The sequence below is a fragment of the Sinocyclocheilus anshuiensis genome, unplaced genomic scaffold (genome assembly GCF_001515605.1).
Source record: "Sinocyclocheilus anshuiensis isolate Anshui unplaced genomic scaffold, SAMN03320099.WGS_v1.1 scaffold997, whole genome shotgun sequence".
NCBI lineage: Eukaryota > Metazoa > Chordata > Actinopteri > Cypriniformes > Cyprinidae > Sinocyclocheilus > Sinocyclocheilus anshuiensis.
Window position 1 is genome coordinate 1,307,702 of NW_015555715.1, and position 25,063 is coordinate 1,332,764.

Consider the following 25,063-nt stretch of genomic DNA (forward strand, 5'->3'; position numbering starts at 1 on the left):
GCCGATACCGATAACAGAAAAAATGAGCATTTATCGGCCGATACCGATATGGAGGCCGATATATCGTGCATCCCTACTTATTATACAGTGTCGTCTTCACGTTTACATATGCAAAAAGGTAAGATAAGAGGAGCAATGTGACATCCATATGAGTTCCTATGTTTGGTAATGGGGGGGACTCACCTTTGGGGTGATATAGGGCCAAATCTGAGATACTTTTGCTTTCCATTACTCTAATGGGACGTCAATGGGGGACTCGTGGAGCTGCCGATGTGTACTTCAAAAGCCACCAGATATGAAATCTTCAAGGGGTTCAACATTTCAGGAAAGATAAGGAATGTTTATTCTGAATTGTTCAAAACATCAGCTATGACTGGCCTGTAACACTGGTTCTACTGTTTGCAGCTGCCTCTAGGTAAGAAAAAGAGTTCTGCAGAAACCAACCAGATATAGCTTTATATCAGATAAGACATCTCAATTAAGAGAACGCCTTCATGGGTCAGCAGGTCATTGGCATTACTGGCCAATGTGCTCGTATAACTCTCCAGTCACTTAAACAAACCTTGATACCGTCCGTTTACACTCAGTGGTATATCCTAATGCTGCCTTATCAAACCATTTTTCTTTCCTATTCAAGAGTCGCTTTCTGCCTTTGAATTGCATTAATATTTTTTTTTTGAGCAGCCCTTTCAAACTCAACCTCCAAGATATTGCTACTGTGCTTATCACCTGAAAGCATCTCTTCTGGATGAAGAACTGAAACAGCGCCTGGCACCAGAGCAAAACGACTTTTCAACGCTGTTGGTTCTTTTCACAGAAAGAGAGGGAGAGGCAGGGGCCAATGAATTTGATTTTTACTTTATGAATTTATCGACCACAACATGTTAAGGGCTACTTCAATCAAAAATGAATTTCTGTCACCCTCATGTTGTTCCAAACCTATATGACATTCTATCATCAGTGGAAGTCAAAAGATGGTTGCTTTTTTCCAAACACAATTAATGATGAACGAAGATGTCAAGTCTCAAAAAGGATGGTATGATCATCTCAAAAGTATAATAAAAGTGATAAGACTATAGCGCACTATATTCCAAGTCTTATGATTGTTTTGCGTGAGAAACAGAGTTGTTTTTCACTAACAATCTTACACTCCGGTGAGCTGTTAACGGTTGCGACCAGTTAAAAGAGTCAGTTGAACTCAAGATCCAAATCAGTCCGATTCATAAACGAATAATTCTGATTGGTTTTCTGAATTGTGTCAACTATTTCCTTGAAAAGATTTTCAAACGAATTAAACATTGCTACTTTTCTCAGGAAAGTGTCAAGAAGAGCTTATGGCTTAAAATAGTTGAGTCTCATAGACCACTTTTATATTTTGCGTTGTTTTAAGGGCTTTACATCTTCAGTCCCCATTCATTGTCATTCAATGGAAACGAGCAACCAAGATATTCTTCAAAATTTCTCCTTTTGTGTGCCACAGAAGAAGGCTAAGTCATACAGGTTTGCAGCAAAATGATGGTGTGTAAATGATGACTGAACTTCATATCTTGCATGCAATCATTAAATGTCGTTTTAAGACCAACTAATGGTGCCTGAACATTATAGCGTTAAAATGGAAAGATGGGGAAAAAAAGATCCAATTGTAATCCAATATCATATGGAGAGATCAGCTGGGCGCGCTATCTGACATCTCATCTCTGGAAAGAGAACTGAAAAGCCGGAGGAAAATGCAACAGCAGCCTCGGTGCAGCCACAGACAGAAAACAAATAAAAGATCCAATTTGAATCCTTATCTCGACTGAGATCGGATCGCTGTTTATCTGAACTCATATCGTCTTTTTCAGAGAACAGTGATGTTTCCACAACAGTATTAAACAGGAAGCCAGGGTTAACGTTACACTTCGGTTGGAGCAGACGAAAGCACTTTTACAAATTAAAAACTAAAATACTATTACGAGTTTATTTCACACAATTATCGCCGCTGTATTTGAAAAGTAAAGCGCGAGTTTCAGCGGCGCTGACGAGCCGCGCGTCCCAAAAGCTGTTGGTTACTATGGCAATTGTAAGTAAATATAGCCATTTCTAATTTTTCTACTGTCGTAAAACCATTACAACACAAAGACTGTTTGAACAGACCGCTCACACATCCAAAGCGTGCCTCGTGTTAATAGAAAGATCTTGTCAGTTTCCACTAAATTATTTAAAGGCATGACAACGTTGCGCTCAAAAACCAATGATATCCAGTCATATGAATAATGTCACACACTTTATCAAATTGAGAAACTATTCAAAACAACAGCACCGGTACTAGTGAAACTTTAAACGCTTACGTTTGATCTGCCGGGGTTTGCTCTGCTTTCTTCGGGACATGCTTATTCCGTCGTTCCTGCTCAGCTTGCGGCAAAAGCGATCAGTCCACCGGAGTCACTAGCAGTAACAGCAGCACTGGATCACAGTTCTCTGCCCGTCCGAAGACACCCGCATGACCTGCACTTTGATATTCAGAGCCGAAAGTGCTACCTGCAGCCGAGTGAGGCTTAGTTACTTTTCGACGTCTTCCCAGAGGAGCGATCTATCCTCTCCGTTAGCCACAGAAAACTCTGCCGATGACAACGCATATGATACTGTAGAAAACTAAACCTTTAGCTTTTAATGATTTGTTTATGTCTACTCCGGTGAAGCACAGAGGGAGCGCAGTTCTCAACAGCGCTCGATCGACACATGAAACAGTGGCGCTGATATGTTATGACACGCCTCCGTCACGCCCCTTGCGTATGATGCCATGCCGCACGCCGCACGCCGCTCCCAGCAAGCTCTCGATCCCCCAAACATCACATTTCCATCCGTGCAAGGCATGCAATGTGTGCCTCGTTTGCATGCTAAACAATTTTCTTAAGGATGAGCGTATACGGAAAATCTGGAAGGGGCTATTCAAAAATAATAAAGTTATTTACCTCTACTCGTTTTAAAATTAGTATTATAATTTTGTATTGCATAAATTATATATAAACGATTATATATACATAATAATAATAATACTTTATTATAATATATTTATAATTATTATTATTAATATAAAATATAAAAATCTAATCAATTCAATAATATTGATTTATCATTGGACTAATATAGATAGATGTAATATAGATAGATAGATAGATAGATAGATAGATAGATAGATAGATAGATAAAAAATAAAAGATCCAATTTGAATCCTTATCTCGACTGAGATCGGATCGCTGTTTATCTGAACTCATATCGTCTTTTTCAGAGAACAGTGATGTTTCCACAACAGTATTAAACAGGAAGCCAGGGTTAACGTTACACTTCGGTTGGAGCAGACGAAAGCACTTTTACAAATTAAAAACTAAAATACTATTACGAGTTTATTTCACACAATTATCGCCGCTGTATTTGAAAAGTAAAGCGCGAGTTTCAGCGGCGCTGACGAGCCGCGCGTCCCAAAAGCTGTTGGTTACTATGGCAATTGTAAGTAAATATAGCCATTTCTAATTTTTCTACTGTCGTAAAACCATTACAACACAAAGACTGTTTGAACAGACCGCTCACACATCCAAAGCGTGCCTCGTGTTAATAGAAAGATCTTGTCAGTTTCCACTAAATTATTTAAAGGCATGACAACGTTGCGCTCAAAAACCAATGATATCCAGTCATATGAATAATGTCACACACTTTATCAAATTGAGAAACTATTCAAAACAACAGCACCGGTACTAGTGAAACTTTAAACGCTTACGTTTGATCTGCCGGGGTTTGCTCTGCTTTCTTCGGGACATGCTTATTCCGTCGTTCCTGCTCAGCTTGCGGCAAAAGCGATCAGTCCACCGGAGTCACTAGCAGTAACAGCAGCACTGGATCACAGTTCTCTGCCCGTCCGAAGACACCCGCATGACCTGCACTTTGATATTCAGAGCCGAAAGTGCTACCTGCAGCCGAGTGAGGCTTAGTTACTTTTCGACGTCTTCCCAGAGGAGCGATCTATCCTCTCCGTTAGCCACAGAAAACTCTGCCGATGACAACGCATATGATACTGTAGAAAACTAAACCTTTAGCTTTTAATGATTTGTTTATGTCTACTCCGGTGAAGCACAGAGGGAGCGCAGTTCTCAACAGCGCTCGATCGACACATGAAACAGTGGCGCTGATATGTTATGACACGCCTCCGTCACGCCCCTTGCGTATGATGCCATGCCGCACGCCGCACGCCGCTCCCAGCAAGCTCTCGATCCCCCAAACATCACATTTCCATCCGTGCAAGGCATGCAATGTGTGCCTCGTTTGCATGCTAAACAATTTTCTTAAGGATGAGCGTATACGGAAAATCTGGAAGGGGCTATTCAAAAATAATAAAGTTATTTACCTCTACTCGTTTTAAAATTAGTATTATAATTTTGTATTGCATAAATTATATATAAACGATTATATATACATAATAATAATAATACTTTATTATAATATATTTATAATTATTATTATTAATATAAAATATAAAAATCTAATCAATTCAATAATATTGATTTATCATTGGACTAATATAGATAGATGTAATATAGATAGATAGATAGATAGATAGATAGATAGATAGATAGATAGATAAATTAGTATTATTAAATACATTCTAATAAAATATTCTAATATCATTCTATAAAAGTAGCCTATTAATAATAATAATGTTATTATTATACATAATTATAATAAAAATAAATTAAAATATTTTAATTTTTAAATAATACAAACAACACAATTCTATATAATATTAATAACATATCTAATTGATATGAATTATTATTATTACTCTGTCATTGTTGTAAAAAATAATTTATATGATAAATATTTTGTGGTAAAAAAATTTACTTAGTTTTTTATCATTTTTCCTTGACTATTTTATATAATTCTGCATTTTTATTGTTCTACTCTCTTTTGCTGCTGCAACATTGCGGTTCCCCTCACAGAGGAATCAATAAATATTATTCCATTCTATATATTTACTGTAAATGGGGTCATGGCCAATATCTCCAAGTAAATGTTGGGTGGTGATTACTGAAATACAAAAGTTTTACAATTATAGATTATAGTCAATCATGGTATAATTACCAAAAAAGTAAGAATGCTGTTACCATTTTCTGTGACCTACTCAAAAACTCGCTGCTTCCATCTAGTGACCAGAGAAAAAGCTTAAAGGCACAATATGTAAGATTATTTTATTAAAATATCCAAAAACCACTAGAACAGTGTTATATATTTTGCTGACTTGTGTATTTACATTATCCCAAATGTTTCGAATAATGTTTAAATCCAGAGAAGTAAACAATTTTAACTAGTGACACGGGTCGTGTCCATAGTGTCATTCTGTCACCTGCCAATGACGTCATAACCCCTCGATTTCCGGTTTTGTTTTGTTTTGTAGAAAACATGGAAACACCAAAGACGCTTTAATGTGTTGTGCGTTTTAATAGTCCGGTGACGACCGCACAGAGTAGCATTATAACAGAACTTTCAAATGTATCTAGTATGATAAAACAGCGCTGCTTTTTTTTACCACATACGCACAACCGGAAGCTCGACTGTGGCATAATAAATGCTCAGCTGCTTTCGAGCCGTGTGTCGCGCTCGTTCAGCGGCCTCGTTTCGCTTCGACGGCTTTCAGCCTCACCCTGCTTCATTCTACTACGTTAACAAATCATTAGCTCATCCATGAACATGATTTCCGCCCGAGCCCCGTCAGATTGCATCGGCTGTGGGGATGAAGACGACAACTCCCATGATTGCACACAGTCATGGCGTCATCAAACTACGCCTTTGTCGCTTTGTTTATTTGTAATACGCGCCCTCTAGCGGCAAAAATTACATATTGTGCCTTTAACTCATGTCCCACAGTAGTGGCCACCCTATTGACCATGGTTGCAATGAGCTTACTTTGCATATGTTAATTACGTTGCATATGTTTTGCATATAATAATAGGAATGTATTAGATACATTCCTCTCAGGCCACAACATTTGAATATGAGTCAAATACATCAACCATGTCATGTGTTAACAAACTGGAACTTGTGATGCAACCACAAATAATAGCAACAACACTAGAATAAAACACTAACCGACAATTCTGTGTTGTGTCATGATTTGTTAGAAGGTTCAGAGCAAACTATTTGGGCAGACTATTAACAACTATTTACAAGATCAATGTCTAACCTTGTTAATCTTGATGTTGGAGGAACATTGTTCATCATGTCTTTCATGATTAAACATGATGAAATCAACATTTAAAATAAAAAGGATTATGCACTCATAATGACAATAAATGATGACATAAACAATACAATAAACTAAAGCAGGATACACTGAAAATAAACTATAAATCTATATTTTGAACACCGCATTTCAAATGCATTTACATTTGAGGTTGAACTTGCAATTTTGTGTGAGCAGATCAGTTCTTGGGTTGAGGGTTGATAACTGTTGTGCCACCAGTCAAACAACTGCTTATTTAAAAAAAAAAAACAACAACGAAATCGACTACTAAGTGAGTGTCAATGGATACAGCTTTTAACTTCTCACTCAGCTTCATAACCTTCAAGCTTTCCTGGTAGCGTTGTTCAATAAAACCGACATAAGGCATGAATTATTAACCTACCTTTGAAGAATCTGAGCCTCTGTGACACTCTTTTACCATCTGCATTAGCGCACACTTTATCACTGGGTACAGCATGAACCGCTTTCACAGAAGAATTTACTGTGATGGCAAATGAAATGATCCATATGGGAATGGCTGAGAATAAAAAAATTATGATTTTTCTTTAAAATTTTGATTTATGTGTTTGGTTCACTTCACCAATAAATGTAAGATTTTAGAACTCTAATCTAACAAACATTTCAGTACAGAACACAGAGATGCAGAGATCAAGTTCTATACTAATTATGACTATTTATACACAGAACAGATTTTTCTGTTCTCAGTACAGGAATCCCACTTTGTACACATGTATCAGCTGATTTGTTTTTTTAAGGTTGTAAAGTAGGATCAGGATAAAGGCCAGGATTTTGTAACTGAGCCTGTGTGAGTGATTGATTTCGTGAGCTGTTCATTACATGAGAGGCTGTATCCGTCTTTAATGAAAGAACAGCTATGATAAAAGAAATTTTGCTCTGCCTGTGCTTGACCCTGCTGCTTGGACAGCCCCTCTACAGACAGGTAAGAATTTCATTAGATTATGTTGCTTTTTAGATAACATTGAACATTATACAGTGAATTAAACTTTGACTTAATTATCTATTTTATTCATTTTTGAAGGAGTATTGTTACTGGACAGGAATATATAATAATATGATTAATCATTTTTATTAAAGAATGGGTGTTAATGTCAGATTTGTTTGTTTTTGTACAGACTCTGGGCCGGTGGTTGTTCTAAAGCATGGCAGTATCTGTGGCCAATATATGAAAGTTAAAGGCTCAGAAAAAGTGGTGGAGCAGTATTTGGGCATTCCTTTTGCCCAGCCGCTTGCTGGCCCTCTCTGCCTGGCTTCACCTAGTCCTGTACAGGGATGGGAGGGCATAAGAAACACCACCTAGCACCCATTCATGTATGACTATATTCATTAAAGGGGTCATATAATGCGATTTCAATTTTTCCTTTCTCTTTGGAGTGTTACAAGCTCTTGGTGCATAAAGAAGATCTGTAAAGTTGCAAACAGACTGCAAGTACGTTTTTTATATTTAAAGAATTTGCCACTGATGATTCAAACGTGAGTTTTGAGCAGTGTAGAGTAGCGCATGGTGTTTGTCATTTCTCCGATCACAAATGCATACATGGTTTTATGTTTATGCGGCGCGATGCAACGCAACGCGTAAAAAGACAGTATAAGTCATTATAATCCATAATTATGTCCTCACTGGATGCAACAAATACTTCGTTTATAATGAGTTTTAATGTTTTTGTCTCGTCGCTCTGGCCGGACAGGGTATCACAATATGGTAAGGGGCGTAACATTTCCATCACACGCTTGAGGTATTCGGCCAAACACAACGCACTGGATACCTGGCCAATCAGAGAACACCCCGTTTTTCAGACCGATGAGCTTTATAAAAATCGACACGTTTCAGAAAGGTGGGGCATAGAGAATAAACAATAATGTACAGTATGTGGAAAATAATGTGTTTTTTTAACCTTAAACCGCATAATCTTTTTAGCAACATCATATGACCCCTTTAAAGTTACTGTCACATATGCAATATATCTGTACTAAATTCCTTATTTACCACTATATAACTATATATTTACTTCACCTATATATACAATATACTGTATATATACACTGTAAAAAATAGAACTGTGAAATTTATGGTAAAAACTATTTGATACAAAAAAATACGGTAGCAGAATTGTAGGTTATATGAGACTGAACTGAACTGTATTTTTCATTAACTGATATAATGTTAATATTACAACTAAAGTACTAATATCTGTACTATAATGTACTGATAACCACCATAATAATACATGTGGTAAAAGAGACTAAATTAGCCTTTCCATAAACTGAGGTAAATACTAACATAGAAGGTGCACACAGTGTCATGCACACAAATACAGGGTAACATGGAACTTTACATGGTAACACAAGTGACATAAAACAATGCAATAACCTTAATTGAAAAACAGAAATTGTTAAAGGGGTCATATGATGCGATTTCAATTTTTCCTTTCTCTTTGGAGTGTTACAAGCTCTTGGTGCATAAAGAAGATCTGTAAAGTTGCAAAGACTAAAGTCTCAAATCCAAAGAGATATTCTTTATAAAAGTTAAGAGTCAGCCACACCTACCTAAAACAACTCGTTCTAACACGCCCCCACATACCTACGTCACTATGTGGGAAGATTTGCATAACGCCGCCCAAATGTTCACGCAAAGAAAGAAGGCTTCACTTTTATTCTCGCTGTAGTTTTGTTGTTTCCGCCGCCATGTCGTAAAGACGCTGTGTGCTTCGTTGTGAAAGCGATTTCATTACACCAAATACTGTTCTTTTTAGCAGCATCATATGACCACTTTAAATGAAGCCCAAATGTGTATATCTGATAACAAAAATGAGATTCCAAGTGCCAAATGTGTCAAAAGTTTGACACAGGTAAATGTGGAAATGTCAGTTTATGTTTTTTCACTGTAAATTAGATGACTGCTCATTTTTACTTCCAAAATCTGTACATTTAACAGCATTTTACTTGTTTACTGTAATGTCCCGCTAGATCTATTACAGTTTTTCACTGTACATGATAAAGGAACTTGCCATTACTGACTGTAGCTGTTTTACAATGTTTTACCGTTAAAATTACAACATTTCTTGCAGTGTACCTTCTCTTGCTGTATTCTAGATGACTTCAAAGCCCAGATATCCTGTCTATGGTGGAAAAATCAATGATGATTTCACACCAACAGGAGTCTCAGAAGACTGTTTGTATCTGAACATTTACACTCCTTCTCAAAGATCAGAATGAGATAAACTTCAAGTGAGTACTGAATAACGGCTTCTCTCATCTAAACTAGAGGACAGCACTTTAACTTACGAATTCACAGTAGACATTATTCTGTTATATTCCAACCCTTCTGACAAAAGCAATTTATGCAAACCAACAGGTAATGGTCTGGATTCATGGAGGGGCTCTGGTCACGGGCGGTGCTTGCACGTATGACGGATCCCCATTAGTGGCCTATGAGAACAGTTGTGATTGTCATTCAGTACCGACTTGGAATGTTAGGATACTTCAGGTATTAATTTATGGTGGAGAAAGTGGGCATTACTTGTGCAGTCTGTCCCTTAAGAATGACATCAGATTTCTAGTTTCAAACTGAAGCTGCTTCTGCAATGGGTTATAATAACACATGCTTCTGGTTTTAGCACAGGAGATAAGAATGCTCAAGGAAACTGGGGTTTCCTAGACCCAACTGCTGCTTTACAGTGGGTGCAGCAAAACATTGAAAGTTTTGGAGGAGACCCCCAGTCTGTCACCATAGCTGGGGAGTCTGCAGGAGAAATCAGTGCCTCTTTTCTGGTCAGTAAATGTTTTTAAAAGCAGCATTGTCTTCATTATCTTTCTCTATTGTTGCATATTAATTATTTATGTGCCTGATATGATTAATAATGATTAATCTTATGATTTCTGACTAGTCTTTAAAAAACAAGATAAGTTCCAAGTTCATTGTGGTCTCATTGGGCTTCCCCTGGAAATATGATAATAAGTGAATAGCTGAAAGACAAGTTGTTAAAACAACATAAGATCTTATCCATTAATAGATTCTCTGTACAATTCAGTGCAAGGATCAAGTGCGTTCTAAAGATGTATTCTTATGTTCTTCTAGACATTGTCACCCATGACCAAGGGTCTGTTTCAGCGGGCCATCTTTCAGAGTGGGGTAGAAACTATGGGGGGGCTACTCCATCAAAGTGTTTGCCAAGGTATTTAGCCCAAATACAACAATAAATGTGTACTGTTCAATAGTTCCTTATAGGGAATCTGTTGAATTATGTCAGATGCCAAGAATTTTAGAGCCTTGTTAAGTTTAGTTCAGTTCGCTTCATTTTGTCTTTATTTCTTTTCCCGAAGGCCTTATGGTTTCAGCATTTAGACACATAAACAATACGTTAAAAAAGTACAAAAACATCCTCCCCAAAAGTTAAATCGACAAAAAAGCTTCAGCTCAGCCTCATTTGAAAATACACATTAAAATTCCTAATGTAAGGTAATTATTGTCAATGTTTAGAAAAAAGGGGGTTATCTGTGATGTGTTTGGCTAGGTGGTAGCAAATGTTACTGAATGTGACTTCAGCTCTAATGAAGTGCTGACCAAATGCATAAAAGAACTGACTGAGGAACAAATCATCAATGCAGCTAAAAAAGGTAGGAGCAGTGAATTTGAGAGGAGATACTTTCCAATAGTTCATGAAAAAAATGCAATGCTAAGATCTACTGGTGATATTCTCAGTAAATATACAGCTTGAAAAGAGAATAAAATAATTTCTCAGACCAAATGACTTCCTTAGCAACACATTTTCCCTGGAGCAACAGTTGAAGTGGAATTTCTTAAAGCTCAACTGAGGAGGTACTAAAGAGCAAAGATTTTCAGAAAGTTCCAATTCTTGTCGGAACAACAAATCATGAATTTGGATGGATGCTCCCTCAGGCAAGTATCTGACATTTTTGTACGGAATGGTAAAATGAAACAAAAGGTCTATGAACCTTTATAACTATTTTTAAATAGTAATGCATGTGCACATTTTTTTTTTCAGGCCTTATTCTCAAAAGACTGGGTAAAAGGGATGGACAAAAAATAGTGAAACAAATTTTGGACATTTTTAAAAAAGATGGAGTAAAACTCAACTTCTCTTCTTCTTTCTTTCCAGATAATTTGTAATGATTTAGAAACTAAAACAGAGATCAAATGCAAATGAGTTTACTTGGATTAACTCTTTGTTAGTATTTGTCTCCCTCTAGTGAACAAAGTACAAAATATCATTTAGGAGACTCGGTAGAATATGTGTAATCCTTCATTCTGTCATCGTAGACGTCAGGAGTCAATGAAATCCAGTGGCGTAACTTTGCTTTGAAAAGTGGTGGGGACACCGCGCAACTCGTTTTGCTAGTTTTTTATTTAATAACCTAATTTACTTGGGGACTGGGTTTAGAGTTGGACCAACTTAATTTTTGCTTTTCAAAAATACATCGATGTACCTACCAGGGGCGGCGCCAGAGAAGTTTGAATGCAGGTGCTGAGGGAGTGCTAGATCATAGACAGAGGGAGCTGGGCAATTCAGGGCTCCAGATTCATTCTTCCCACTGGTCGCTCTTTTGCGATTAACGTTCTCAGTTGGTTGCACAAGCATGTTTTTTTTTTTGCGCTACAACATGCTATTAATCAATGCATGCTGATTAACTTTTATCGTAGTTTATAATTATATGGAAACGAAAGTAGTTAACATTCAACCCGTTCTTTTTCATCAGTAGTATTATTTGTGATTTGAATTTTGGAATGGGAGTTCCTCTTTTGCCATGTTATAAGCAGGCTTCAGATGCTTTCACTTTCGATTTTACGATCTTGTCAGGTTTTACAATAAAATATAATTATCTGTTTTGCTTACATCTATACACCTTTCACCTTTTAAGACAAAAAAAAAAGATGGATTCATTATTTTTCATTAAAATGCACAACAACAATAAAACAGGTTTAGCAAACACTGAGGAATAAAAAAAAAAACAAAAAAAAAGGAGAGCCTCCATAGCATAATGTGAGGTAAACAGCTAAGATAAGCTTTTCAAAATGAAAACAAAACAAAAAGTAAAGTAAAACTAAACTTGCTGCCGGTGACAGTGCTTGCATGTTTTTTTTCTTTGAGGCAATTGCTTTATGCGTGAGCTTGAGCGCGGAATAGGCTCTATCCTAATACGTCTGCCTATAGCCTATATTGAAGTATGGTTAATATATTATTGTATTAATCAATTTAATATAACGTGCGACTAGTTGACTAGAAAAATCTTTAGTAGAGGGCAGGCTACTTAGCACAAGGAAGCTCTCCATTTTTAAATACAATGCTATAGCCTAATGACATTACGAAAAGTGCGACAGCTGCAAATCACGTCGTTATTGCACTGCACGAGTTATGCATGCGTAAGGAGTCAAATGTTGTTGTTGTTTTTTTGTTGTTTTTATCACCCTACTTATATTATGAAGATTGATTTGTTGATCTTGTTTTCCCTTTAATACATACCTCCCGCAATATATTTTTCAATTACTTTCAAAAAGTGGTAGGGACAATATCGACCCTGGCAAAAAGTGGTGGGGACATGTCCCACCCGTCCCACCCGCAAATTACGCCTAGGCTATATGAAATCATAGCAGAAGAATCCCTCAAAACTGTTAAAACTCCAGAGGACATTCGCGACGCATTTACTGAGATGCTGCTGGGGGATATTTTGGTGATTCCCTCCATTACGGTTGCATTTTACCACAGAGGTTGGTTGCAATTTTACTGGCAATATTTCACCATCAGTAATGTTTTACTGTTGGTTTGCTTTATTATTTTCCATCATTCTTCGTTCTAACTTCACAGATGCTGGAGTGCCTATGTGTATGTATATGTGTACCAAAGAAAGGGTGCGGGTCACAACATTTTGGTGTGTGCAGAGGAGAAAAGGACAGAAGACCGTATACGAACGAGCAACTGAATGTTGCTGTCGAGCAAATGTGAAGACTGGAGTTACAACAACTTGTATGACTTGCGTGTTTTCATTTCATTGACTTTTCCCGGGATTCGGAGTAAAAGCTCCCTACGGATTAAGGGGTAAAAGCAGAGATGTTTGAACAATCGGGAGAGATTGCATTGAGACACTTGTTACACCTTTGAACTATTCTGCAAGTGGACTGCGTTGTTGGACTAAAGAGAACTGAAAATACAGCCTAATTCAGCAGCCTGTGAGTTTTGAAAATCGTTCTTCTTTGAAGGAAATGCAGGAATGTTAATTTGAATAGGGTGAAATTCATCATGTAATTGTGTTAAAGATATTCTTTTTTTTTCTGAAATGTTGAAATGTTCTCTTTAAGGGAATGTTTATTCCAAATCCAAACTGTGAAAAAAGAAGCTGAATTAGCCTTAATTGTGTATACACTGTTTACTTAAAAGGGCCCAGGGGTTGTATCTTTGATAAATTTGTCATTATTTTCTGTTTCTATTGGTTTATTCAGTGTTTATTTTCTTTGACTGATTTTCCAGATTTCAGGTTAAGCTGACTAAATCTTTCTTTTAATTTTTGATTTCCAGAAATTAAATAGTTGATTCTGAACCAGTCAACTTACTTTGTGAATATTCATCTGCTTGTTATGGCTGGTAATTTGACTTTAGGCAATTGTTGGTTCTGGGGTAGGGGCGTTCCCTTCTATGCTGCAGGACATTGTGAGGTTGGGAAGATATTGATGGTTTAGGGCTTTCTCATATGTGCTGTAAACTCCAGGTTGGGCCCATGACAGAATATAAAGCCTAGAGCCCTCCTCATTTTAGCCCAAATATATTAAACGGAATAGTACGGAACGTATTGAATTTGGAGGCAAGGACAAAGATCCTTTGTCACCATTCATCCAGAGCCACAGGATATTTAACCCATATCAAGACGGGCATAAGTACCCGTTTCATATATATGAGTTCCAGAGTATATTTAAAGATCTCAGACCCAGCATTGTGAATGCTGACCATGGTGATGATCTTGGATTTGTGTTTGGGGCCTGCTTTTGGGATGGCCATATCAAAGTGGGTATGCAGATCTAAGAACTCGTTTGTCCTGGCAAATTATTATGATACTGGACATTTATACTGGACAATTTACTATGCCAGGGGTTTGAAACTGCAAATGATTGAAACAAAAGTGAAAATGTTAATGATGAAGTGGTGATGTGGTTATGGATATAAACTCTTTATCATCTAGAGCAGGGGTGGGCAGACTTGGCCCTTCCAGGCCACTTTCCTTCAGAGTTTAGCTCCAACCCTAATCAAACACACCTGAACCAGCTAATCATTGTCTTCAAGACTACTAGAAGGCTACAGGCAGGTGAGTCATATCATGGTTGGATCAAATCTCTGCAGGAAAGTGACCTGGAAGGGCCAAGTTTGCCCATCACTGATCTAGAGGAATGCTCACTGAGGAAGAAAACCAGCTATGCAGAACCGTCATGGGATACTGGGTTAACTTTATTCGTACTGGGTAAGTGGTACATCAGTTGCTGGACAAAGCATTCGTTAATGATGATCCTTTATTCCTTAAATAATTATTTCAATTCTACAGCTCACCAAATAGTCCCAATCTGGTGCACTGGCCTGTGTACGACAAGTCTATAAATACGTGAACCTGGGATTGCAGAAAACTGAGGGACAGAGTCTGAAGATGGACAAGCTGGTCTTTTTCACTGAAAAATTACCTAAAAAGCTTGCAGCACTCCACAAAGCCTAATTAGCTATTTAATTCAATTAATGCTTCTACTATAAATAAAATCTAATTTGCACATCTGTGTAAATAATTCTTCGTCTCCATGCAGTGAAATTGTTCCCAGAGAAACCTTGGAAGCTTGATTTGCAACAAGTTTTCTGAACACTTTTCTATTTTTCTCAAATCCAGCCAAAATCTGATCTTTGTTGTCTGTATTTTTATAGTGAAATATAGTAACAAAAACGTACAGAATAATTTCAGATTTCTTTATTGGAAAGGAAAATGTATACTGTTATTTACAAATCAAATAGTAAGTATTACCAATAAATAATACATATTTTTTTTGTAAATAAATAATAAATCTTGCCAATCAAAATATTTTGTATTTCAGTATTTCTAACATACTTATACTAGGCTATATTACTTACAATTTATTAATTCTTTATTGTTAATGTAAATATATATAAATATAAATGCATACATACAAGTAATAAAGAAAACATATACACGCACACATATTGAAATACACAAATTATATATATTGAAATATGAAAACATATATATATATATATATATATATATATATATATATATAAAAAAATAATTAACTAATAAATTATATAAAATATATATATATATATATATATATATATATATATATATAAACCAATAAAAATGCATTTATTTATTATGGCTACATATTCATTTCTGGAATTTTTGTTACTGTTTATCAAAATTTCCATATTTCCATTTGTGTTATTTAATTGTTTGATGCAATAATACTAATAAACAACGTAAAGGTATGTTTGCAATTGACAATGTCAAACGTGAACAGTAAAAAATACGCAGTGTGCAGTCACGTGTCATCTAGGCTACGTCACTGGATTCCCCCATCCGCTACTGATAATGTTGCGCATGCGCACCACTCAGACTAGTTCAGAGCAGCCTGTGCATCTCTACGGGCTGGGAAGACGAAGCTCCAGCTGGAACATCCAGGGTAAGTATCATCTTACAAGACTTTATTAGGGGGCTTGACGTTAACAGTTAGAACACAGGTGTTGTTATGTCCATCAGGCAGTTTTCTTATGTACGTAGCGCGAATGAACATGACGTGCTAATAAAAAAGTATCATTATTGATATTCATTACGCTGCAGGCAGATACCTGTATAAATACATTCGCGAGCTGTTGTATAAATGCAGTTAGCGACGGAATGAACGAGACTCGCGTACTTCCAGCATTTTCAGCCTTCCTTTCCGCATGAAAGTGTGCCATATGATTGCACAGCGTTGTTTACAATAAGAAGGTGGAGGGGGAGGTTTCATTTTGCAAGAGTAAACTGATCCATAGAGTGTTGGTGTGAAGAAGGTATGAATGATCAGAGCTTTGAGAACATGGCTACTATGTCTCAAAACCTATAGTGTGTGCCTATATTGCCTAATTTCCAAATAATGCTCACATGCACTGTTAAATAATGAAAATAAAAAATATGTGACTGCACTTCTTTTATTTAATCAGTGTTACAAGCAACCAGAGATGCTGATGCATTTTGGGTTATGAAATTAGTGCTAATGTAAATATGTATTTGTTATGGTGGCTAAAATAGGGTCAGTATGACTGTAGGAAAGGTTTCTGATGGACCCTGTGATTTGTCTTTTGATAAGCTGGTATTTTGACAGGCCCTATTTTAAGACAAGTAAAATAAAAGGTCTAAAGCACTGGAGCAGAAGTGAGATGTTTTCAGTAGAGAAATCCACGGTATTACCTGCAACTGCATGGAGTCTATAGTTCCTTCTCAGTTTCTTTCTATTTCCGCAAACTGTCTGGGACTGCATTAGCAGGTATGCCACCTGACTTACACAGTATTTCAATGTCTTGTGAATAATTGCTTTGTGTGTTGTGAAAAAAGTCTCCGACTGGATCAGTGGTTGATTTATATTTAGAGGTAAAGCCATTGTGAAATAATATACAGTATTTGGTATTATTTATATACCATTATTTATTATTTTTAAACAATATTTTCACTTGGCTTTTATTTCGATTTTTATATTTTCATTTAAGTTTAATTTTCATATTTCATACAATTTTCAATAGTCATATTGGTTTGTGTTTTTTTTGTGTCATTTTTAAACATTACTAATTAGGTTTATATATTTTTATTTCAGTTTTAGTTTTTATTTATTTATAGTTAGTCATTTTTAGTTCTTCAAATTAAACCTTTTATTTTATTTTATTTTATGCCAAGGCAAAATGTATCTTTTTCTTTAGAGTTTTTTTTTAATCTAATATTTATATTTTATTTTATCTCCGCTTTATTTTAATTAAATGTTTTTAATAGTGGTTTTAGTTCACCACAATAACCCTGTATTTAATCTGTCATCTGTAGCCTAAATCATGAAATGCTTAAATATGCTATGATAATTATAGTTAATTAGTTGCAAGCATTGGGTTTCCTTATTTTTTACAGTCACAACCCAGCGATTTATTATGACAAGACATTGTGCTTTGCATTTTGGTCACTGAGTCCTACTAAACGGCGTTAGTCAGATAAACCCGGCATCCAGGCTTGACTGCAGGCCTCATGAACATGGCTACATATTTTTAAATTCCAGTGGCTTGAGATAAGAGTGCTCTTGTTTCCAGAGCCAAGCCAAGGATAATTTTTCATGTCCTATTCAAGTGCAGGCCATTGATGAAAAGCTCTGTGTTAGAAGCAATTCTCAGTCTGTGCATTCTGTGCAGTGTCTCAGGAAAGAGTAATTTTATGTGACTTTTATTGAATCTGATGCTCTCTGGTTAGAAGCATCGATCCTTTTAGGCTTTGTTTATGTGTCTGATTGTGCGGCATCAGTAGGCGGCTAGCTGATCAAGCCCTGTGCGCTCGATCGTACAGGATGGCAGTCTTAAGTTCACAGCGTCTGATACGGTGACAGATACGAGTGAGGTTTCCCTTGAGGAAATAGAAGGACATGTTGTGTAATGATGCAAATGAAACAGCCTCAAATTAACCTCTCTGAGGCCTTCGTTTCACATCAGAGACACACTCTCTCACACCATTAATACAGAGAAACCTTTTGCACCTGATATAGATTTCTGCTAGCTTTTGCATGATTTTTAATCATGTTTTGTCTGGTAACGTATCACTATCCTGCATGGTTAGTAATTTTTTTGTTCCCTACTACAGATCCTCAATTTTACTTCTTGTTTCTATACCAGCATGTAATCTGAATCAGTCTATATTTGTATTTTGCTTGTAATGCATAAACTAGTGATCACTGAACTAGTTCAGTGGGTATCAAAGGGTCGGTTACAGGTCAGTTCTGATAGTAATAATAAATTAACAAATAATAAAATGCAACTAACCATCTTAATTGTGCATAAATATGATGGTAAAATAAATTAATAAAGGTAGGAGAAAATGATTCCTATATCTTTTGTTGTCAAAGGTTGTGCGCCTAATCAAACTTGACAGTATTTTGGCACAAATTCATCTGTTGCTTGCTACCTAAATTAGGCAAATGACAGGACAAACGGGTTGCCTGACTTAAAACAAAAATTTTTCAATTATTAAAATAATGAAAATACAACCCAGAGTTTATTCTTGCATCAAGGATAATCGTGGTTTGTGATTACCACAATGTTTTCAGTTGTGTGATCAATTATTAATATAATAATAATATGTTTTTAAATATTATGAATAATAATAATATAGAATAAATAAATAATAAATATAAATATAGATCATTTTGAATATTATAATTAATTGCATTTTATATATATATATAGAATTAGAATTGATTGTTTTTTGGATTATTATTATTAATATTAATTTAATTTCAGTGTTTGCTTTTATGAACATTTTTGTGTTTTTGTGTGATAAAAGTTGGGTCGCCACTTGACAGCCAATGTACCGCCTGGGCCTTGATGCAAAACTAATTGAAAGCCACTGTTCTAGCTTACCAGTTTTCTATTTTTTTGACCGACTTGACCTTGCACACAAGCCAACCCAATATCTCCCACCCTGAGACATTCATCACACATGTAATTATCTTTCTTTCTGCACTGCTGACTCTGATATCACTGCACTGCTTTGGTGACCCTAACCCATTCAGCCCCTCAAACCAGTGGACCAGCTCATCTGTGTGCCGTCACTCTGGCAGCAAATCCTCTGTGCTGGGCCCCGAAGCTCGGGATGAAGGGGCATTTTGATGAATGGATGGATGGAGTAAAAAGAGGGGGCAGTGCTCCAGTGCAGGGAGGCAGGAAAATTGCAGCATGTGCATTTACCCTCTTGAATGCTGAAATTTATGAAACGCAAGAGAACATGCTCTCCCAGAGAAGCTGCCATGTGTAGGAGTTTGGTATTGGTCTTAACACTCACCCAAACATACAGCTGTTTTTTTCTGCCTTGTGCTTCTCAAAGATAAGTGTGAAAATAGGCGGTGGCAAATTGACACTCTCTCTGACTCTGGTTACTGTGTGTGTGTGTGTGTGTGTGTGTGTGTGTGTGTGTGCACTTGTGAGTGCGTATGCCAGCCAAGTCACGCTCCTCCAGCTCTGCATTATGTAACCGTCCTCTCGGTCCTAATGCATTTCTCAGGGTTTTGTCAAAAGCCTAAGGGGATGTAGTTTCTGGTGTTTTTCCAGTCTTGTAAAAAATAATTAAAGTATAGCAAGAATGATTGTACTTCTTCATGCAGAATTCATATATTATTTTCATTCGGTTTGACTTACAGAAGCTGCTGCTCTGGTAGCCTTGCAGGGTCCACTGCATCTTTAGGTTGGTACACACTAGTTATATCACTTATGGATAATTTTAACTGATAGCCAAAAAACTACTTTTCATGATTCGACCAGTTCCTAATAGATCAAACTAATTCCAAACCCCCACCCAACCACAAAATTTTATTCTGAAATAAGTTACACTTAGACGGTAAAGTGGCTTGCAAATAGCAGGTTAAAGGGATAGTTCACCCAAAAATGAAAATTCTGTCATCATTAACTCTGATGTAATTGTTCCAAACCTGTTTTTCTTTCTTCTGCTGAACACAAAAGAAGATATTTTGAAGATTGTGGGCAACCAAACAGTTTCTGGACCCCACTGACTTCCATTGTATTTTTTCCCCATGCTATGGGGACCTGTTTGGTAACCCACATTTTACAAAATATCTTATTTTGTGTTCAGCAGAACAAAGAAATTCAATTAGGTTTTAAACAAAATGAGGTTGAGTAAATGATGACAGAATTTTCATTTTTGGGTGAACTATCCCTTTAATACTCTGATCCAACATAACCCCTGGCCTGGCGTCTGTTGGGGCAAAGTGAACTCGCCTTTAGTTTGAGAAGGAAACGTGTCACTCCTCTTTAGAGTTGTATGAGAAGCAGATGGCATTTTCACACAGGCAAGATTAAGTACTTCTGTATATTATACTGTATCCATGATATCAAATCAATAAGCATTACCATATTTGATGTCCTAGAGGTCTGAGAAGGAAAGACACTAAAGACACATTGCATTACACAGATGGCATCATTGTGGTTGTATACTATTGTCTAGTGCTTCATAGTAACTCATGCTTTTGCACTGATATTCTGTGGAATGGATTTCATAATGTAACATCATATTAACAGGCTCCGACGGACTCTGTGTTGCTTCATGCTGTGGTCAGTCTGTATAAACACAGCTGCAAGGAAGTTTACCACAAAATAGGACATTAAAGTACTCTACCATAATGTTACACTTCATTAAAATGTTTTGAATGCTTGATGTTATATATTTATTACAATTATTAACATTTATTATAATTAATAAAATATTTGTATATGTCTTATAATAAATAAAATAATGTAAAAAATATGTTATACACTACCATTCAACGGTTTGGGGTCGGTAAGTTAAAAAAAATTTTTTTTTAAGAAATTAGTACCTACGTTTATTTTGCATTTTTGCAGGATGCATTTATGTTATAAAGGATTTCTATTTCAGTGCTGAAATATAATTAAATACTGTTCTTTTTAACTTTCTAGTCATCAAAGAATCACAATTTCCAACAGTTTTCAACAATGTTAACAAAAATAAATGTGTCTTGAGCACCAAATCAGCATATTAGAATGAATTCTGAATCTTAGAATATTAGAATGACTGCTGAAATTCAGCTTTGCATCACAGATATAAATGATAAATATATTAAAATATATCCATTATTTTAAATTTTAATAATATATTACAGTATTACTGTTTTTACTGTATCTTTTGATTTAATAAAGTAATAAGCTTAACCGCAAACTGTAATAAATATAGATTTAGTAATATTTATTTATAAAATTAAAATTGCTTTTTTTTTAGGTCCAGCTGCTGTGACAAAATTGTGGAGCTACAAACAGCGGTTGCCTCTGTGAGTTTTTTTTAGCTGACATCATCATATTTCACCTAGTGACTGAATTACCCCCATAACAAAGAATGGAGGGGGCCGTGGTGAACAACCTCATAGACTTTGACTCACCCCCAGAAGGGACAGCTCCCTCTGTTCTTGGACCTCCCAGTGGGGCGGGCTTTTTCTCATCCGAGCCTCTCTTCCCTGAGCCTGCGAGCGACGCCACCATGGAGCCCCTTCTACCAGAACCAATGGCCCCCACACACACTTCCCACAGAGAAGAAGATAGTGACGCCACCGAATCTGCCGACAGCGACAATGAGGGCACAGAATCCCCATCGCACCCGTCGAGCACACGATGGTCCTCATCCTGCTCCAGTCACAGCGCTGAGGACGCAGAAGAGATGGAGATAAGAGCGTTCATGAAAACCTACGTGGCAAAGCTCTTCCATGGAAGGTGATTTGCTCCACAAACTACGGCTTAAAGAGCCATGGACACAAAAAGAGAAAAGAGTGTTCATGCTGCTCTCGTTTATAACTAGAGTTACAGTTTGTTACTTAGTCAAAGCTATTGTATAGTGTCAGAAGGCTTAGAATATAGTGTATGAGTCACTGTGTACTGTGTACTTTTGTGGTATTGAAAATATACTTTTGTTCTCCATGGCAGTAAGAAAGTCATAGGGGTTTAGAACAAGTAAACAATGACAGAATCTTCATTTTTTAGGTGAACTGTTCTCTTGAATGAGTAAGACATTTCACACAGATTTATAGTCACATGTCAACTGATGTGTATGTTTGCATTTGTTCCTGTTGTTTGAGGTACTCTCTCACTCTCCTTGTCCCTTTCTCTTTGTCTCTCTCTTCCTGCTGCTACTCCTGGTTCCTTTAATTCTCTTTTCCTCTCTCAGGGAGGACTTTGATCATGATGAGAAGGCTCACTTTGGAGAGCTGTGCACTGGAGAGAATGGCAAAGGCAGGGAGTGGTTCGCCAAATATGTCAGTGCGCAGGTATGAAAGCAGCAACGCTGAGCAATCATGAAAACACAATCACTGCATCTCTCTATTCCAATTTCAAAACATTTTATTTTTCATTGTGTGAGTTATTATGGTGATGGTCATTTTGGGTAATGGCTTAGACCTTTTTCACAGATTCTGCACCTGAGGTGTGTGAACGGTGTTGTTATCGTTAACTAAAACTAGTACTATTAAAAATCTTTTTTGATAATTGAAATAAAATATAAATATTGAGATGAACAATTAAAACTGAAAAAAAAAAAATTACTACGTAAATGAAAATTAGAATGGTTGCCTTGGCAACTAACTGAAATAAATACCTTCGTGAAGTTGGCCCCCCACCCAACGCAAAACGTCGGCAAAATAGTCTCAATCGTTTGTGCTCCGTTTGTGCTGTAAAAATTTTCGTTTGTGCTGCTTCGGTTTTTTAGATATTAAAATAATATTTATAGGTCATTCTGAGGTCACTCAGCCCCCCAACATACTCCAAATTCACCCCAAATAGTCTCGTTTGTTTGTGCTTCGTTTGTGCTGGTTTGTGCAGGTAAAAGTTTCGTTTGTGCTGCTTCGGTTTTTTAAATATTAGACATTGAATTATAGGCGATGACGTCACCAGCCCCCCCACATGCTCCAAATTCACCCAAAACAGGCTCAATCGTTTGTGCTTCGTTTGTGCAGGTCAAAGTTTCGTTTGTGCTGCTTCGGTTTTTTAGATATTAAAATATTATTTAGTGATAATTCTGAGGTCACTCAGCCCCCCACATGCTTCAAAATTAGCTACCCCAAATAGTCTTGTTTGTTTGTGCTGGTAATATTTTCGTTTTCGCTCCTCATTTTTAAAGATTTTTTCCTAGTCAACGTTGATGGCCATCTCCACAGTATAAAGCAAATCCAAAAATGACGGAGTAGCCTATTCTAAGTTCTTTCTGCAGGAAAAAAAAAATGGAGATTGCGCGGGCGCCTCCATATCATATAGTAATACTATAATGCTCCCACAAATACTTGACATGCGCATATATAGCGATTTTATTATTCATATACAAATAATAATAATAATACCCTGTTTTGGTCATATTTACTATTAATTGCCCAGCTCCCCATCAATGATCTAGCGCAGAGACATATAGTTCTAAACTGAATGTGCAAGAGAAGCATTAGCCTACTTCTAATTTGGCCAAAGAAAACCTGTTAAAATCAAAATGTTTCTATATTAATTTGTGCATTTTTCAATTGTTTATTAAAGGTGCAAAAAGTCATTAAAAAAAATCAATATTTTACTTTTTCGGGTAGCATTTTGTGTACGGTTCTAATTTCAAATTTGGTTTTCAGGATGGCATTTAAAAATACAACAATCCTTCTTTTTTCATTTTTTTCGTCATGGTTAAAAAAGGAAAAACGAATGGATGCAAAAGTATAGGCTACACGGACCTGGAAACAGTAGGCTATTGCATGTTTTATTTGTGCGCTGAAACGAAAATAGGCCTATGTATATCAAGTCTTTATTTTTTATTTATTTATTTTTGTTTGTTTTGTAAAGACATAATGCAATAGGCCTAGTTTTTTTTTCGTTTAATTGGTCTAATTGAACGAATATGGCTACTAACAATTAAGTGACTGCGACTATTTAAAAAACCGAAGCAGCACAAACGAACATTTTTACAGCACAAACCAGCACAAACGGAGCACAAACGATTGAGACTATTTTGCCGACGTTTTGCGTTGGGTGGGGGGCCAACTTCACGGAGGTGAAATACATAAGTGTTTGTTGAAGCACTAATTTGAAGTACTCAAGTGACTAAAACTAAAACTGAAATAAAAATAAAACGTTAATAGAAATATAAAAAAAAAAACGTAATAAAAATGACAAAAGCACATAAAATTACTAAAATTATGTTCAGTGCCCTCCACTAATATTGGCACCCTTGGTAAATATGAGCAAAGGTGGCTGTGAAAATAAATCTGCATTATTTATCATTTTGATTTTTCATTTTAAAAATTCACAAAATTCTAACCTATCATTGAAGTAAAACAATGGAAAGTCAGGGGAAAATCTCATTATGAAATAAATGTTTTCTATAGTTCAGGTTGGCCACAATTATTGGCACCCAATTATTGCAACGTTCTTTTCCTAAGATAACAGCTCTGAGTTTTCTCCTATAATGCCTGATGAGTTTGGAGAACACTGGACAAGAGATCAGGAGACCATTCCTTCATACAGATTCTCTCCAGATCCTTCAGATTCCCTGCTCCATGATGGTGCTTCTTCTCTTCAGTTCACACCACTCATTTTCTATATAGGGTTCAGGTCAGGGAACTGGGACGGACATGGCAGAAGCATCATTTTGTGCTCAGTGACACATTTTTGATTTTTGTGTGATGTTTGTTTTGGATCATTGTCGTGATGGTAGATCCAACCACAGCCCATTATAAGTCTAAAGTCTATTGTATCTGAACAAGGTGTCCAGGACCTCCGGCAGAAAAATAGGCCCACAACATTTAAGATCCAGCAGTATATTTAACCGTGGGCAATGGGGTACTTTTTAATCCCTGTTTGCACCAAACCCATCTGGTGGGTTTGCTGCCAAAATGCTCTTCTTTTAGTTTCATCTGACCATAGAAGCCAGTCCCGTTTGAAGTTCCAGTCATGTCTGACAACCGAATATGCTGGAGTTTGTTTTCAGATAAGCGGGGAGGAT

The 25,063-nt window shown here is 36.5% G+C and overlaps 1 protein-coding gene and 2 pseudogenes across 1 annotated transcript in view; 2 read left to right on the top strand and 1 right to left on the bottom strand.

Annotated features, from left to right (window-relative positions):
- LOC107672273 (zinc finger protein ZFPM1-like) overlaps nt 1-2,705 on the bottom strand; it is a 72,701-nt gene extending 69,996 nt beyond the window's left edge. Inside the window, exon 1 of the mRNA XM_016465403.1 lies at nt 2,331-2,705. Within this exon, the coding sequence (XP_016320889.1) occupies nt 2,331-2,370 (40 nt within the window). The 5' untranslated portion in view covers nt 2,371-2,705. The remainder of the gene's footprint in view (nt 1-2,330) is intronic.
- A 4,443-nt stretch (nt 2,706-7,148) lies between these two features.
- LOC107672165 (fatty acyl-CoA hydrolase precursor, medium chain-like) lies at nt 7,149-10,475 on the top strand (annotated as a pseudogene).
- A 5,428-nt stretch (nt 10,476-15,903) lies between these two features.
- The window catches only part of LOC107672264 (uncharacterized protein KIAA0513-like), a 30,022-nt pseudogene continuing 20,862 nt past the window's right edge, over nt 15,904-25,063 (top strand).